The following is a 14,349-nucleotide window of genomic DNA, read 5'->3' as shown; positions in this document are numbered from 1 at the left end:
AACCAGTTGCCAAGCGGCTGAATTTTGATCATGGGGATGCTACAACAGTCGTAAGTGTGAAACACGATCATAGGTCTGAGGAATGGTCACTAAATGAACTGTCGTAAGTTGAGGACTACCTGTAAACTTCTGTGCCATCCCTGCCTGGAGGGGGGGAAATCTGAGGGGAGGAAGGGGCTTCTCCACCTTCATCTGCAACCTCTTCATCCCTCTGAGCTAAGTCCTTTGTTTGAGTACCACCGCAACTTTGAATGGTCACTAAACGAATGATTGTAACTTGAGGACTACCTGTAAAATCCTCCTTCCTGGCAAGCTGAGTTCCTGGAGAGGACATAGAACCAGAGTTTGAGGGTTTCCCAGAGGTCATCCTATCGACCCCCTGGCTGCCCACCACAGCAGATTTTCTCAACCTCATTAGTTCAAAGTTCAAAGCCTTTATTGTCATTGTACGTCATGTATACAACGAAATTGGTTTAGCCTCTCCTGGTGCAGTCCATACGAGAATACGAGACAACAGGAATATTCCTTATGCGAGTAGTTAGGGAAAAAAACTAGTCATATGTTTCCATATGTACGTCATCTTCTGTGCAACATGTATATTACTCTGGTGTATGATCAGTGGTGGGTTGCTACCGGTTCGCCCCGGTTCTATAGTAAAACCGGCAGGAGACTCCGCCATGATGTCATCATGGGTGATCTGTGGATGCGCAGAAGCTTCTGTGCATGTGCAGAAGTGTGCGTGAGGGAGCGAAGCAAAACCGTGCATGCACTCCCACTGCAAACCAGTAGTAAAGGTAAGTGGAACCCACCCCTGCTCTGGACATGCGCAGATGTGGTGCGCACACGAGCAAACTGAGCGCAAGCAAACTGAGCGCGCGAGAGCGAACCGGTAGCAAAGGTAAGGGAAACCCACCCCTGTAGATCATGGTGTATACATATTACACACTACACTGGCACCACTGAAATTCACCATATTAATCTGTTTGTGGTGCTATATTGTGTTTAGAAGTTTGACAGCCGATGGGGAGAAGCGGTTTTTAAACCTGTTTGTCCGGCTGGCTATACTTCCGGACGGTAAAAGTGCAAAGAGACCCTGGCCAGGGTGTGAATCTGTCGATGCGTGAATCAGCCTCGTTCCCCCCCCCTGGGGAAACTGTAATTAATTAGAGGTGAATGGATCTTGTTTTCCATGCTGTATACTTTCAAAGAAAGAAAACCCGAATGTATTCTAAGAAACATTTTTATTATAAAAGTAAAAAACTAACTAACTACATTTTACCAGCAGTCTTATCACACAGACGGACAAAGGAAGTATAAATCAGGAAGTTAGAAAAAGAAAAAATGTAGACATGCGCAGAAGTCCAATGTCTCACAAGACCAGTCTTATCTCAGTTGCTACAGATAAGTTCTCTGGCAAGCTACCGTAAGTCTTAGAACGGAAGCTCAGCTGGCAAACACTTAACGCAGTGACAGACTCATCCTTAAGTATCTTCCTTACTCTGCTGAAACAGCCAAACCTGGCCATGTCATCCAGTGGTGTTAGGGGGCAACCGATGGCTTCTTCCCTTGAATTACCTTGAATTCTGGGAACCGAAGTCCCATTTTCAAGTGGCTGTTGAGAAGCACTGGAGCATCTTACAACTGAATGACCTGGAAGGGACCTTGGAGGTATTCTAGTCCAGCCCCCTGCTCAAGCAGGAGAACCTATACCATTTGAGATAAGTGACTGTCTAGAGTAGACTCTTCTTAAAAACATCCAGGGACGGAGCGCTGGATATTCTCTGACACAATATGGGACCTTGGAGGTCTTGTAGTCTAACCCTCTGCTCCAACATGGAGCACCCGATGTCTTCTGGCCTCTTTGAAGCTCTCTAGTGAGGGAAAATCCATTTCCTTTCATGGGGCAGCTCGTTCCTCTGGCCAGCAGCTCCCAAGTTAGGAAATTCTTGCAAGTGCCCAGCCTGAACCACCCTGCCTTTGGTACCCCCGGGGTTCTGCTCCCACTTTCTGGGGCCACAAGAGAACAGATCCCTCCGTCTTCGATCTAATAACAGCTGTTCTATCTCCCTTCTTTGGGGACTAGGAAGTATTTCATAACACCGTTTAGAAAATAAGACCTAGAAAATCAGATTTAAAGGCATTCTTCCTAAAGAGATCACGGCCTCTTGGCTTGGACACTATGGTTTGGGACTGGGTTACCTGTGGTTTGTTTACTCATTCTTTGGAGATGTTTTGCTTCTCCTCCAAGAAGCTTCTTCAGCTCTGACTGGATGGTGGGGAAGGGAAGGATTGATACTCCTGGCAGACAGAGCTGGTTGTTTGCATCCTTTTTAGAGGGTCGTTGAGGCCGCTTGGAGGTTTGCGTGTGTCCTCAGGGTCACCTGGGTGGTGCAAATGGGAGTGGAGCCTTCTTGGAACTGCTGAAAGTTGTTGGAATTGTTGGCAACCACACCTTAAGACCAGGGTTTGGGAGAAGGGGAGCACCAGGGATCATCCAAACGGTGTCTCCTCCTTATCGCTCCAACCCACTCCCCGAGCTTGCTTGGAGGGGTCCCCATGCCCCAGCACCCCAATGCCCAGCCATGCCGCCCCGTGCAGAGGTCACCCCCTTCTCTGAGCTGATCCGTCCGGCCATTTGTGCCAGGAGAAGGAAAACCCGGAGGCAAAATTGTGATGGTATCTCTATGGTTTATTAGTTACGAGGCTACTGGTACATCAGGTGCAGAGACAGCACACGCGCCCCCTTCCCTCCCACTGGCCAGGCTGCTGCGGGGAGGGGGCAGAGAGGCTGCACCACAAAGCCACAATTCACAGTGCGCAGCCAAAGAGGGTGGGTTATTGGTCCTCAAAGAAATGAAAGGCGGGGGAGGGGGCGGAGGGGTAGAGATGACCACAAAGCAATGACCTCAAATCTCCAGGCCCCCAAAGCCCTTCCCTCTGCAGAGGAGACCCCTGCAATGGATTCACCCCCATCTCTTCCTGTGTGGTGACACAAAACCTTTCCGGGGGTCTCAACCTGGAAAACGTTTAAGACTTGGGAACTTCAACTCCCAGAAGTCCCTAAGTCTCAAAGTGGACTATGGAATTCTGGGAGTTGAAGTCCCCAAGTCTTAAAGCAGCCAAAGTTGGAGACTTTTGTTCTAGAGGCATCGTTCAGCTTTGGATCCGTGCTGAGGCTTTCATGCTCACAACAACCCTGCCAGGGAGGCCTGGGCTCTCCTCCCATCTCCCTCCACTTGCAGGAATCGCATCCTCCCCTCCACCCAGCATAAGACACTCTTCTGCCTACTTTGCTGCTGTCACGGCTACGCTAGAAAAAGCTGGGAGTGACAGGGGGGCCGGGATGGAAAGCAGTGGAGGAGCCGGGGGCCCGGTCATCGGGACCCGAGACTTCTGCCCGGGGCTAGTAAGCATGGTTGGCCACGTAGAGAGACTGTCCGGCCGCCCCTGAGCTGTCATCGCTGGCTTCGTACTGGCCGAGAGCTGCTTGACCGTTGACCTGCAAGACAGAGAGGGATGCTGGGGGCCACACCTTTCCCTTGGGGCCCTCCCCACAAGGGTCCACATCTGAGCAGGGCAGAACCAGGGGGGGCTTTTGCAATTTGAAACCAGCCTGGCTTGTGCCCCGCCATCAACTGGGCACCCCAGAAGAGAGAGAGGGACCCCAATTAGGACCTCCCCTCCTGGGCAGTGGGGGGCACACCCCCGGCCCCTTCCCAGGTCACCCACCTCGGCTCTCTTGAGAAACTCCTCGGTGGCCAGCTCCTCGTTCTCCCGCTGGCCCCGCCAGGTGTTGAGGGCCGATGCTTGCAGGGCCCGGCCATAGGAGAAGGTCAGGGCCCATGGCCGGGGCAGCGGGCAGTTGTTGATGGCATTGAGGTTGAGGGAGGCCTCCTCCTCGCTCTGGCCGCCGGACAGGAAGGTGATTCCTGCAGGGGCAGAAGGGAAGAGCTGAAGGCCCAGACCCTGTACTGCAGGGGTCTCCAACAGTGGCCACTTGAGGGTTTCTGGCCATTAATTCCCAGAATTCCCCAGCCAGGAGAGCTGGCTGGGGAATTCTGGGAATTGAAGTCCACAAGCCTTCAAGAGGCCCAGGTTGGAAACGCCCCTGATCCAGAAGCATCTCTGGCCCTGGCCAGCCCTTCCTAAGGCTTCAAAGTGTCCGGCTGGATCTGGCCAGACTGGCCAGCTGGATCTTGAACAGCATCTGGTGACCCACGAGTCCCTCAGCCTCCCTGGATTTCTCTCTGCCCCTTTGAGGCCTCTGAGTTGGCAGCTGTCCATTCATCATCCTGTGGCAGTGAGTTCCAGGGATTCAAACTAGAAGCCATATGGCAAAATCCTGGAGGTATAATACAGGCTCAACCTACAACCACAAGAGAGTCCAACATTTCCGTTGCTAAGCAAGACAGCCGTTAAGTGATTTTGTTCTCGTTTTGTGACCTTTCTTGCCACCGTTGTTAAGTGAATCACTGCAGTTGTTAGAAGGTCGCAAAAAGGGATCACATGAGCCTGGGACATTGCAACCATCATAAATATGAATCAGTTGCCAAGAGGCTGAATTTTGATCACTTGACCACGGGGAGGCTGCCGATAGTCGTAAGTATGAAAAATGGTCATAAGTTGCTTTTTTCAGTGCCATTCAGACGGTCACTAAGTGAATTGTTGTAAGCCGAGGACTATTTGATTTCCCTGACCCCACCTGGACTGGTCATGATTCTCAAGGAGAAGCCAAAGCAAAACATAATTGTTCCAGAATAATTGCTGGCCATTATCCGGATGGGTCAGCTCTGCTGACCCAGCCTAAGACAGGAGACTTTCACTGGACAGGGGACAGGTGTGTGAGCTCACCTGGCACGGCAGGGGGCACAGTCCGGCGCAGGGCAGTGACGGTGGCCATGGCGATCTCTTCCGGGCTGTACTTGGTGGGGCAGGCGTGGCCGGGGGTCACCATGTTGGGTTTCAGCAGAGTCCCTTCCAGGTAGATGTGGTGGTCACTCAGGGCCTTGTAGACGGCAGCCAGAACCTGGGAAGAGGGTCAGAGCCAGGCTGGTCAACCTCGAAGGGGCCGGCTGTCAGGGGAGCAGGGGCCGCCAACCACCACCAAGTAATTAAAGGGAATCACAGGAAGGGAAGAGTCACACAAAACCTATTCCTGTTAAGCACATCGATTAATCCAGCATCTGTGCAATTAATGACTGAGGGGTTCAGCCTTGCTGGCATTTTACTCTCTGCTTTAGAGCAGGGCTCTCCAAGCTTGGCCACTTTAAGCCTGGCAGACTTCAACTCCCAGAATTCCCCAGCCAGCTTTGGGGAAGTGCCCACTGGTTAATTCCACATTCTAAGAACCCTGAGCGGCATCCTAGAAGGCATCCTCCCTTCTGTGTCTCCCCCCCCCCAACCACTCCGCCCCCAACGGCTGGGCCAGAGAGCAACTGAGCTCCCATGGATTGGGAGGGACCCGGATCGCCCCACACTGTAACCAGGACCCCAGCCTGGCTCTGACTGAAGAGAGCCCAGAGCTCCCCTGCCCTCCTTCAGGCCCTCTCCCCTCTGTTCTTACGGGCAGCCCCCAACTCTACACCGACCCCCATAATCCACAAGCCGAGGCAGCCCTACCTTCTCGGTCACATACTGGCAGCGCTTCAGATCGTGTTCCCCATCCGGCAGGATCTCCGGTTCCACGATGGGCACGATGCCATTCTGCAGGAAAATCCAAGCAAAGCACTGAGACCCCCGTGGACGCCACGGCAGCCCAAAGACCCAGAGCAAAGGGGCCGGGGGGGGGGGGAGAGGTGCTTCACCTGCTGGCAGATGCTGGCATAGCGGGCAAGCACATTGGCATTCTCCAGGATGGCCAGGGCAGAGGGGGTGTTGTCGCTGATCTTCAGCACGCAGCGCCACTTGGCAAAGTCTGCGCCATCCTTCTTGTACTGGGCACAACGCTCTGCCAGCCCATCCAGCCCTGGCAGAAGGAAGGAGCGAGAAGGTAGGAATTGTGGAAGGGATAGAGGGAGGGAGGAAAGAAGGAAGGAGGGAGGGAGGGAGGGAGGGGGAATAGAGGGAGGAGAGAGGGAGGATGGAGGAAGGGAGGCAGGAGGGAGGGAGGAAAGAAGGAAGGAGGGAGGGAGGGGAATGGAGGGAGGGAGGAAAAGAAAGGAAGGAGGGAGGGAGGAGGAAGGGGAGGGAGGGAGAGGGAGGAAAGGAGAAAGGGAGGAGGGGGAGGGGGAGGGGGAGGGAGGGAGGAGGGAGAAAGGAGGGAGGGAGAAGGTGGGAATTATGGAGGGTGGGAGGAGGAAGGGAGGGAGGGAGGAAAGACGGGAGGGAGGGGGAATGGATGGATGAGGGAGGGAGGGAGGGAGAAAGAAGAAAGAAAGGTGGGAATTGTGGAAGGGAGGAAGGAGGAAAGAAGGAAGAGAAGGAGGGAGGAAGGAGGGGAGAGAGGGATGGAGAGCGGGAGGAAAGAAGGGAGGGAGGGGGAGCGAGGGAGAAAAAAGAAAGAAAGAGTGGAAGAAAGAGTGGAAGGGAGGAAGGAGGAAAGAAGGAAGAGAAGGAGGGAGGGAGGAAAGAGGAGGGAGGGAGGAATGGAGGGAAGGAGAGGAAAGAAGAAAGGGAGGGCGAAGGAGGGGAGAGAGGGACGGAGAGCGGATGAAGGGAGGGAGGGGGAGGGAGGAAAGAGGAGGGAGGGAGGGGGAAATGAAAGGAAGGAGGAGGGAGAAGGGAAGGAGGGGAGAGAATGACGGAGAGTGGGAGGAAGGGAGGGAGGGAGGGAGGTGGGAGAAAGGAGGGAGCATGAAGGTGGGAATTATGGAAGGGATGGAGGGTGAGAGGAGGAAGGGAGGGAGGGGGAGGGAGAGGAAAGAAGGAAGGAGGGAGGGGGAATGGATGGATGGGGGAGGGAGGGAGGGAGAAAGAAGAAAGGTGGGAATTGTGGAAGGGAGGGAGGAAGGAGGAAAGAAGGGAGGGAGGGGGAGGGAGGGAGGGAGGGGGAAATGGTGGGAAGAAGGAGGGGGAGGGGAGAGAGGGACGAAGAGCGGGAAGAAAGAAGAAAGGAAGGAGGGGAGGAGGGAGGAAAGAAGGAAGAGACGGAGGGAGGGAGGAAGAGGGGAGGGAAGGAGAGGAAAGAAGAAAGGAGGGAGGGTGGGGGAAATGGAGGGAAGAAGGAGGGAGGGAGGGAGAAGGTGGGAATTATGGAAGGGAGGGAGGAAGGGAGAAAGAAGAAAGAAAGGTGGGAATTTTGGAAGGAAGGGAGGGAGGGAAGAAGGGAGGGAAGCAAGAAGAAGGGAGGAGAAAATGAACCGGAGCGAGGGAAGGAAGGACGAGAGAGAAGGAAGGAAACGACAAAAGGGGATGGCAACCTTGCCGCCTGCCCTAGATTTTATGCCCCACCAAGGCCTGATTTGACCACAGACCAAATCCAAGTCACCCCCCCTCCCTCTTCCCCTACCTTGGGTGGTGGTCTCTCCATCTGTGCCGGCCAGGGGCACCACCCCTTTATCAACCTGTGAAGGAAGCGGAGAGAGAGCCGGTTACGACTGCAGCCTCCCCTCCCCCCGGGAGGATTGCAGGGGGATGCCCGGGTGGGGCGGGGCAGGGAGGCTCCTCCTGCCCAGGTGGCCAGCCCTGACTCCGCTCTGGGCCGGGAGGAGGATTCCGACCGCTTCCGCTGCCCCCAGAGGGCAGTTCTGCCAGATCCCAGGATCATTCAGGAAAGCAAGCGGGGGCTCCTGCCTCTGTACCCCCCACCCCCAGGCAGTTCCCCAAAAATGAGCGCCAGCTCTTCCTTCTCCAGTGGAGGAGAATCCTTGTAGCTCAGCGTTGAACATGAGGGGTCCTGGGGGGTCTCAGAGCTTGGCTGCTTTCTTGCAGACGTTTCATGACCCAACTAGGGAGCATCATCAGTGCCAAGGAGGGTGGGGTTTGCTCCCTGTTTATGCAGGGGAAACTTCTAGTATATGTATATATACAAGGGAGCAAACCCCATTCAATTCCAGCATTGATGATGTTCCCTAGTTGGGTCATGAAACGCCTGCAAGGAAGCCACCCAGCTCAGAGAGCACCCAGGACCCTTCGGCTCTCCTCATCCTGGACCAGGGGATTTTCTGTCCGATTGGGCAACCTGGGTGGGCTTCACCCCCTCCCCTCCTGGGCTGCAGAGCAGCAGGTGGACCCCAATTTCATGGCCTGCTGACCGAGCTCAGGCAGGCGGCTGACTCCCTGTAGCAATCAGATGGACCAGAACTGGACTAGAAGACCCCCAAGGTCCCCTCCACCTCTGCTATTCTGTTCTTCCTTCAACAGCTCCGTTTTTGGGGGGGCATGGAAGCTGCTTCCTAGTCATCAAACAACCCTATCGTCAGGATCTGAACCCAGAACCGGTGTTCTCGCTCTCCAACGTCCCTCACTCGGCACCGCTGCCCCCCACTCTGGACGGGGGAAGCAGAGCCCTTGCAGAGGGGGATGCTCCCCATCTTTTCAGGAGCTGGGAGGGGAGGGGGGCAGAGATTGCAAGAGGGGGTCCTGAAAAGCACCTTAATGCCGACAACGATGCCCTTGTCCTTGATCAGGTCCACGAAGGGCGTGCCGTCGTCCGCCTTCTGGTACAAGGTCTCGTGGAAGAAGATGACTCCCCCGATGCACTTCTTCACCCGGCTGTCGGCGCTGAAGAGGATCTGACGGTAGAGACGCCGGTTCTCCTCCGTGTTCTCCACCCCGATTTGGTTCAGCCGCTTGGCCATGCTGCCTGCGCGAGACGGGAAGAAGCCGATGTGAGTTTGTCCTCCCTGCATGCCGGCCGTCTTAAGGGAGACATAAACCAGCCCCCGTCTCCCTGCCCAAGTAGAAACTGAGGAGGCCAGTTTTTAGAAATGCAGATTGGGTCATCCATTCAGAAAGACTGGGTCAGGTGGAAACTCCAGATAAGCAACACAATTAGGCAAGCCAAAGTTGACAAGATTAGCTCAGACAAACACCTAGGGTTTGCATTTCCCCTGTTGCCTATAGAGCCAGCCATGAGCCTTACGTGGCCCCATAGGAATGCAGAAGGTATAAAGCCCCCCACTCTCCACTCCATTTTGTCAGCTTTCCAGTCAGCCTCCATGATTTTTCCAGGATCTTTTCCCCCAACTTGGAACTGATCCAGATGGATTTTTCTTCCAACACTGACCACGATCGAGCCCCAACACTTCTGTTGCTAAGCGAAACATTTCCTAAGTGAATTTTGCACCATTTTACGACCTTTCTTGCCACCGCTGTTAAGCGAATCACTGCAGTGGTTAAGTTAGAAGAGGGGTGGTTAGGTGAGCCTGGCTTCCCCCCATGGACTTTGCTTGTCAGAAGGTCACAAAAAGGGACCACGTGGCCCCTGTGGACGCTGCAGCCGTCATAAATACAAGTCAGTGGCCAAGTGTCTGAATTTTGATCACGTGACCACGGGGATGTTGCCACAGTCGTAAGTGTTAACCACCAAAGTCTTAATCCTTCCCCCCATCCATCCAGAGCCGAAGAAGCTCCTTGGATGAGAAGCGAAACGTCTTCAAAGAAAACCCAGAAAATCCCAATTGCCTCTTGGAAAAATAAAAAAAGCCCCTTTTGGGACAACTGAGACCCGGATGACGGAGAAGCTCCATAGACGAAGTCTTCATCACTTTTTTCAGTGCAGTGGTACATTAAACGGTCACTAAGCGAACTGTTGTAAGTCGAGGACTACCTGAACCCCCAGGGGCATCTCAGCCTCCAAACAAACAAGAGATTTTGAAGACACAGATTGCCAGCCCCAAAGACTGAAAACGTGGCCTTGATGAGAAATCGTGGTTACAGGGGCTTCTTCAGCCTCCGGGGCCCACCCAGAGGCCCCTCACTCTCCCATGAGAGTCAGGGGTCAATCCAAAGGGCCCTGCCCTCTCTGAAAACTGGGGGCCCTGCTTGAGATCCGGAGCCTGCAGGAGAAAGGGGGTTCAACCCCTGCCTTTCCCAGGACGCCCCCTCCCTTTTCCCGCTGGAAAGGGAGGCCCACCTGGGGGAGGGGCCTCCAGACCCACTCCCCAAATGCTGGGCTGCTCAGCCCCTCCCCTCCGGCAGGCACTGCCCGCAATTCAGACCCACCTACGGATTCATCGGCTGCCAGGATGCCCTTGCCAGGGGCCACGATCCGTTGGGCGATGTCGGAGAGCGCCTTCTTCTGCTCGGTAGTGAGCGCGGGGTACTGGTGCGTCATCTTGGCAGGTGTTTCCTGGAAGGGCATCCAAACGTGTCACTCCACAATGGCCAGGACTACCATCTTTATCGTCCAGATCAGGGGTGGCCCCTTTACCACCACCCAGAATTCCTGAGCCAGCCATACATGGGAATGGCTACTATATATTGTTATGTAAGAATAAAAAATTGAAGTTGTATGTTATGACCTTATTCTATTGTGCCAAAAAGAGTTGGAAGCCGATGCTTTTCTTTCTCTTTTCCCTTTTCCCTAACACTTTTTCCTCTTCCCCTTCTCCTCTCCTATTTCCCCATTATTCTCATTTCCCTTCATATTTCTGTATTTTTATATTTTGATTAACTAAGAAAAAAAAATGTAACTCCAAATGTTTTTCTTCTGCCATGGTTTGCGAGTGCAGGAAAAGCCTTCTCGAGGGTAGGAAGAGAAGACAGAATAACAGAATAACCGAGTGGGAAGGGGCCTTGGAGGTCTTCTAGTCCAACCCCCTGCTCAAGGTCGAGACCCTACCAATCCAGACAACCTAGTTCCGGGTTGCTTCTCTCCTTGATTAGCTTCCATCCGTTGCTTCTTGTCCTGCCCTCTGGGGCTTTGGAGAATAATTTGACCCCCAACTCTTCTTTGTGGCAGCCCCTCAAATATTGGAATTCTGCTATCCTGTCCCCCCAAATTCTTCTTTTCTCTAGACTGGCCAGACCCAAATCCTGCAACCGTTCTTGATGTGTTTTTAGCCTCCAGGCCTTTAATCATCTTAGTTGCTCTTCTCTGCGCTTTTTCCAAAGTCTTAACATCTTTTTTATATTGTGGTGACCAACACTGGCTGCAGAATATTCCAGGTGTGGCCTTACTTAAGTCCTTATAAAGTGGCATTAACTCCTCGTGTGATCTTGATTCTGTCCCTCTGTTAATACAGATGAAGGTCAAGTAAATAAACAGCGTTCTGCACGTGCTCAGAGTCACAATTGCTGCATTTTTTCCCCACTGCACGACGTAGGAAAAAAAAAAAAGAAGTTGCCATTCTGCAGCATCCTTAGGAACTGTTGTCATGGCATCGGGGGCCACTATCGGCCTCTTTGCCCAGGGCTCCGTTCTGCCCTCCTGCCAAGCCGGCCTTTGCAGGACATCGGTTGCGTAAATGGAGCAGAGTGGCCTATTTCGGGCAGCCACAGACATGTGCCCGGCCTCATGGCCCAGCCAGGCAGATGGGAGCCCTGCTGCTGACCCCTTCCCCCTCCCCCATTAAGGCCGGCTACTGTTAATTACGATGCAACAGGATTAGCTTCATCCCTTGCGTCTGCCAAAGCTGCTTCCCTGGGCGGCCTCTTCTCTGAAGCCTGGGGCGAAGTTGGCCACCAAACACGGCACACAAAATGCCATTTCAATTTTACCAGGCTGCTGAGTCAGGTTGCGGCCTCCGGTGCTAGATGGGAATTCTTCTCTGCTGCAACGGCTGTTTCGGTTTTGTCTTTGTAAAACCCGCTAGGTTTTAAAGGTTTCTTTCCTCTCTAATTCAGGGGTCTCCAGACTGGGAAACCTGAAGACTTGTGGAGTTCAGCTCTGGGAGTTGAAGCCTTCGAGTTGCCAAGGCTGGAGACCCCTGCTCCAATTGAGGCTCTTTCAGGGGCTGCCATAAAGGAGAGGGAGGGGGTCAACTTATTCTCCAAAGCACCAGAAGGCAGGAGAAGAAGCAACGGATGGAAACTAACCAAGGAGAGAAGCAACCTGGAATTAAAGAGAAACTTCCTAACAGTGAGGACAATTAACCAGTGGAACAGCTGGCCACCAGAAGTTGGAGGTCTTAAGAAGAGTTTGGACAGCCGTTTGTCTGGAATGGCATAAAGACTCCTGCTTGAGAAGGGGGATGGACTAGAAGACCTCCAAGGTCCCTTCCAGATCTAATCTGATTGATTGATTCTTGCTATCCTATCCTTGCATTTTGAGAAGGGAAAGAGAGTAGCATTACACTAGGAGAGGAGAGGAATAGGATGGGGAGAGGAGAGGAGAGGAAAGCAAGCCAGGGAATTCTCAAAATTGGTTGGACTGTCACTTGTGCCACAGCTGGGCAGTTGAAGAGAGATGCGTTCTAGCTCAGACACCCTCTTTGAACATCTGGACGCAGGCAGCGGGGCACAGAAAGCCAGCCCCCCCCATGTCTGCCTCACTTTTTTAGAGATCGTGCCCAGATGTTCTTAAGGCCAAGCAGACCTTCCCTGCTTAGCAATGGCTGCAGCCATCAGAGCCCCTCCCACCACCACCAGCATCAAGGGGAGGGGCCAGCAGAGCCAAAAGCCAGCAGGGTACCCAGACAGCCGTTTGTTCCCTTGACTGCTTTGGCGCCTGTACCCCCCCCGCACTAGACACCCCTTGTAGCAGCCAGCTGACTGTCCTCCTCACCACTCAGTCTAAAGGACGTTTGGTGCAGCCACGTAGGAAGCTTGGAATCAGCCAGGAGGAGGATGCCCTGGATCAGAAGGATCTGCCCTTCCCCCCCTCTGCCCCCTCCCTCCCTCGCTGCTTTCAAAACAAGCCCCCAGCCTCAGGATGGAAGGAGACGCCCCTCCCCCTGCGCCATCAGGCCCTGCGGCCAAGACACCTGAATCTCCCGAGAAAGGAGAATATTTGCAGAACAGGGTTGAAAGGGGGGGAAAGGGGGGGGCTTGGTGCTGTCTGAGCTTGGTGGTTTTCTGGCAGGCGTTTCATGACCCAAACTAGCCCTGATGATGTTACCAAGTGTGGATCATGAAACATCTGCAAGGAAACCACAAAACTCAGAGAGCATCAAGGGCCACACAGTCCCCCCCCTTCCTCCTCCTCTTTGCAGCCTCCCTGCCGCCTAGCATTGGTGAGGTTCCCTTGTTGGGTCTTGAAATCTCTATAAAGCCCCCTCCCAAGTTCAGAGACCACCAGGGACCCCCCCTCCCGCCTTAATTTCCCAGAGAGGCCGGCTGCTTCTGCCTTCTCCCCTGCGATGCGCACTTGCACCAGAGCCACCTTTGAAGTAATCCATGGGGGGGGAGGGGTCGGTCCAGACCGCGACTCGGGGCTCTCAGCAGGGAATCCCCAGGACTGGCGCCCCGGGCGACCCTCCCCGCAAAGGGCCCGGGGGGGGGGTGGACCACGCAAAGCGCTGCAGCTGTCCTAGCCGCGCCCGGTCCGCAGCCCCCTCCGGGCAGGAGGCCGCCCTGCGTCCGGCGCTCCCGGGGATGCGACGGTTCCGGACTCGGCGGCCCGGCTCCGCTCAGCTGGACAGGCGAGGGGCTCCCGGCTCTCCCAGGGGCGCCACGGACCTTCGGGGGGGAGGGGGAAAGGGGCGCAGGGAAGGCCCGGCTGCCCACCCCCGTCCAGCCCGGGAGCGCTCCGGTTAGTGGCCGCCCGCGGGCGCCTTACCTGTCGCGGCTGCTTTCTCCGTGCGCCGTCGGGGCTGCCTCCGTGGCTTGTGGGGCGCCGGTTCTCGCGCGGGGCTGTAAAGGCGCCGCCGGTGCCGCAGAGCTACGTGACCGAGGGAGGCGGGGGGGGCGGGGCCAGGGGCTCGGAGCATCCCAGACGCCGCAGGGCCGCCGCCTCCCTCCCGCCCCAAGGCGCCCCTGAGCACGGGAAGAGCGCGTCCCTCCCCTTCCCCACCTCGGCTGAAGGAGCACCGCAGGAGGCCAGCTCAGCCGGCGGCCGCCCCCACCTTTGCTGGCTGGGGAGCCCCGGGGGTCGCCCCGAGACCTGTAGCCGAGGGGCTGCCCTGGAGAGCGGCGGGAGGAGGCTCGGGGCCGGCGGTGGGGCGCGTTCCCCTGCACGGGGAGGTTTAAACGGGGACTGGAAGGGACGCCCTCCGGTGGGGAAGCCCCGGATGCATTCCTGCCCTGGGGAGGGGATGGACTAGATGATCTCTAAAGTCGCTTCCTTCTTTATATGACCCCCCCCCCGTTCCTTTGTGCTGGACCCTGAAAGGCCCCCAAGCCGTGGTTGGCGTGAGGGCGGGGCTGGACTTGCGCTTCCTCCTGGCCAGGCAGCCCAGGGAGAAGGGCCAGGGCCACGGGGGGGGGGGGGTTCTGGGGCGCTTGTGCTTGCAGCTTTTGTGTGTCTGTGTGTTGTGTGAGGGGCCACTGAGCCTTCGCTCTGCTGGCTGTCAGCACCTCTTCCAAAGG

The 14,349-nt window shown here is 55.4% G+C and overlaps 1 protein-coding gene across 1 annotated transcript; it reads right to left on the bottom strand.

The window, feature by feature from the left end:
• Positions 1 to 2,668: 2,668 nt before the first annotated feature.
• ALDOC (aldolase, fructose-bisphosphate C) lies at positions 2,669 to 14,015 on the bottom strand. Its single transcript, XM_034424506.3, has 9 exons — positions 13,601 to 14,015; positions 10,105 to 10,231; positions 8,532 to 8,743; positions 7,448 to 7,502; positions 5,805 to 5,965; positions 5,620 to 5,703; positions 4,852 to 5,026; positions 3,730 to 3,929; positions 2,669 to 3,499 (listed from the first exon to the last, which is right to left on the bottom strand). Exons 2-9 carry the CDS (start codon positions 10,214 to 10,216, stop codon positions 3,404 to 3,406), a joined length of 1,095 nt encoding a protein of 364 aa, XP_034280397.2. The 5' UTR covers positions 10,217 to 10,231; positions 13,601 to 14,015; the 3' UTR covers positions 2,669 to 3,403.
• Positions 14,016 to 14,349: the final 334 nt, after the last annotated feature.

The sequence above is a fragment of the Pantherophis guttatus genome, chromosome 1, assembly GCF_059756535.1.
Source record: "Pantherophis guttatus breed Tessera chromosome 1, ASM5975653v1, whole genome shotgun sequence".
Classification (NCBI taxonomy): domain Eukaryota; kingdom Metazoa; phylum Chordata; class Lepidosauria; order Squamata; family Colubridae; genus Pantherophis; species Pantherophis guttatus.
The sequence above is the reverse complement of the archived record's forward strand: the minus strand, read 5'-3'. Positions and strand labels throughout refer to the sequence as shown.

What these genes read in the sequence shown, in the direction of transcription:
- ALDOC (XM_034424506.3), bottom strand. Translation starts at nt 10,216, where the DNA reads ATGACGCACCAGTACCCCGCGCTCACTACCGAGCAGAAGAAGGCGCTC. An exon ending in GCATCGTTGTCGGCATTAAG is followed by an intron (nt 7,503 to 8,531) that starts GTGCTTTTCAGG and finishes CTTCCTTCACAG; the next exon opens with GTTGATAAAGGGGTGGTGCC. An exon ending in AGTTTCTCAAGAGAGCCGAG is followed by an intron (nt 3,500 to 3,729) that starts GTGGGTGACCTG and finishes TCTGTCTTGCAG; the next exon opens with GTCAACGGTCAAGCAGCTCT.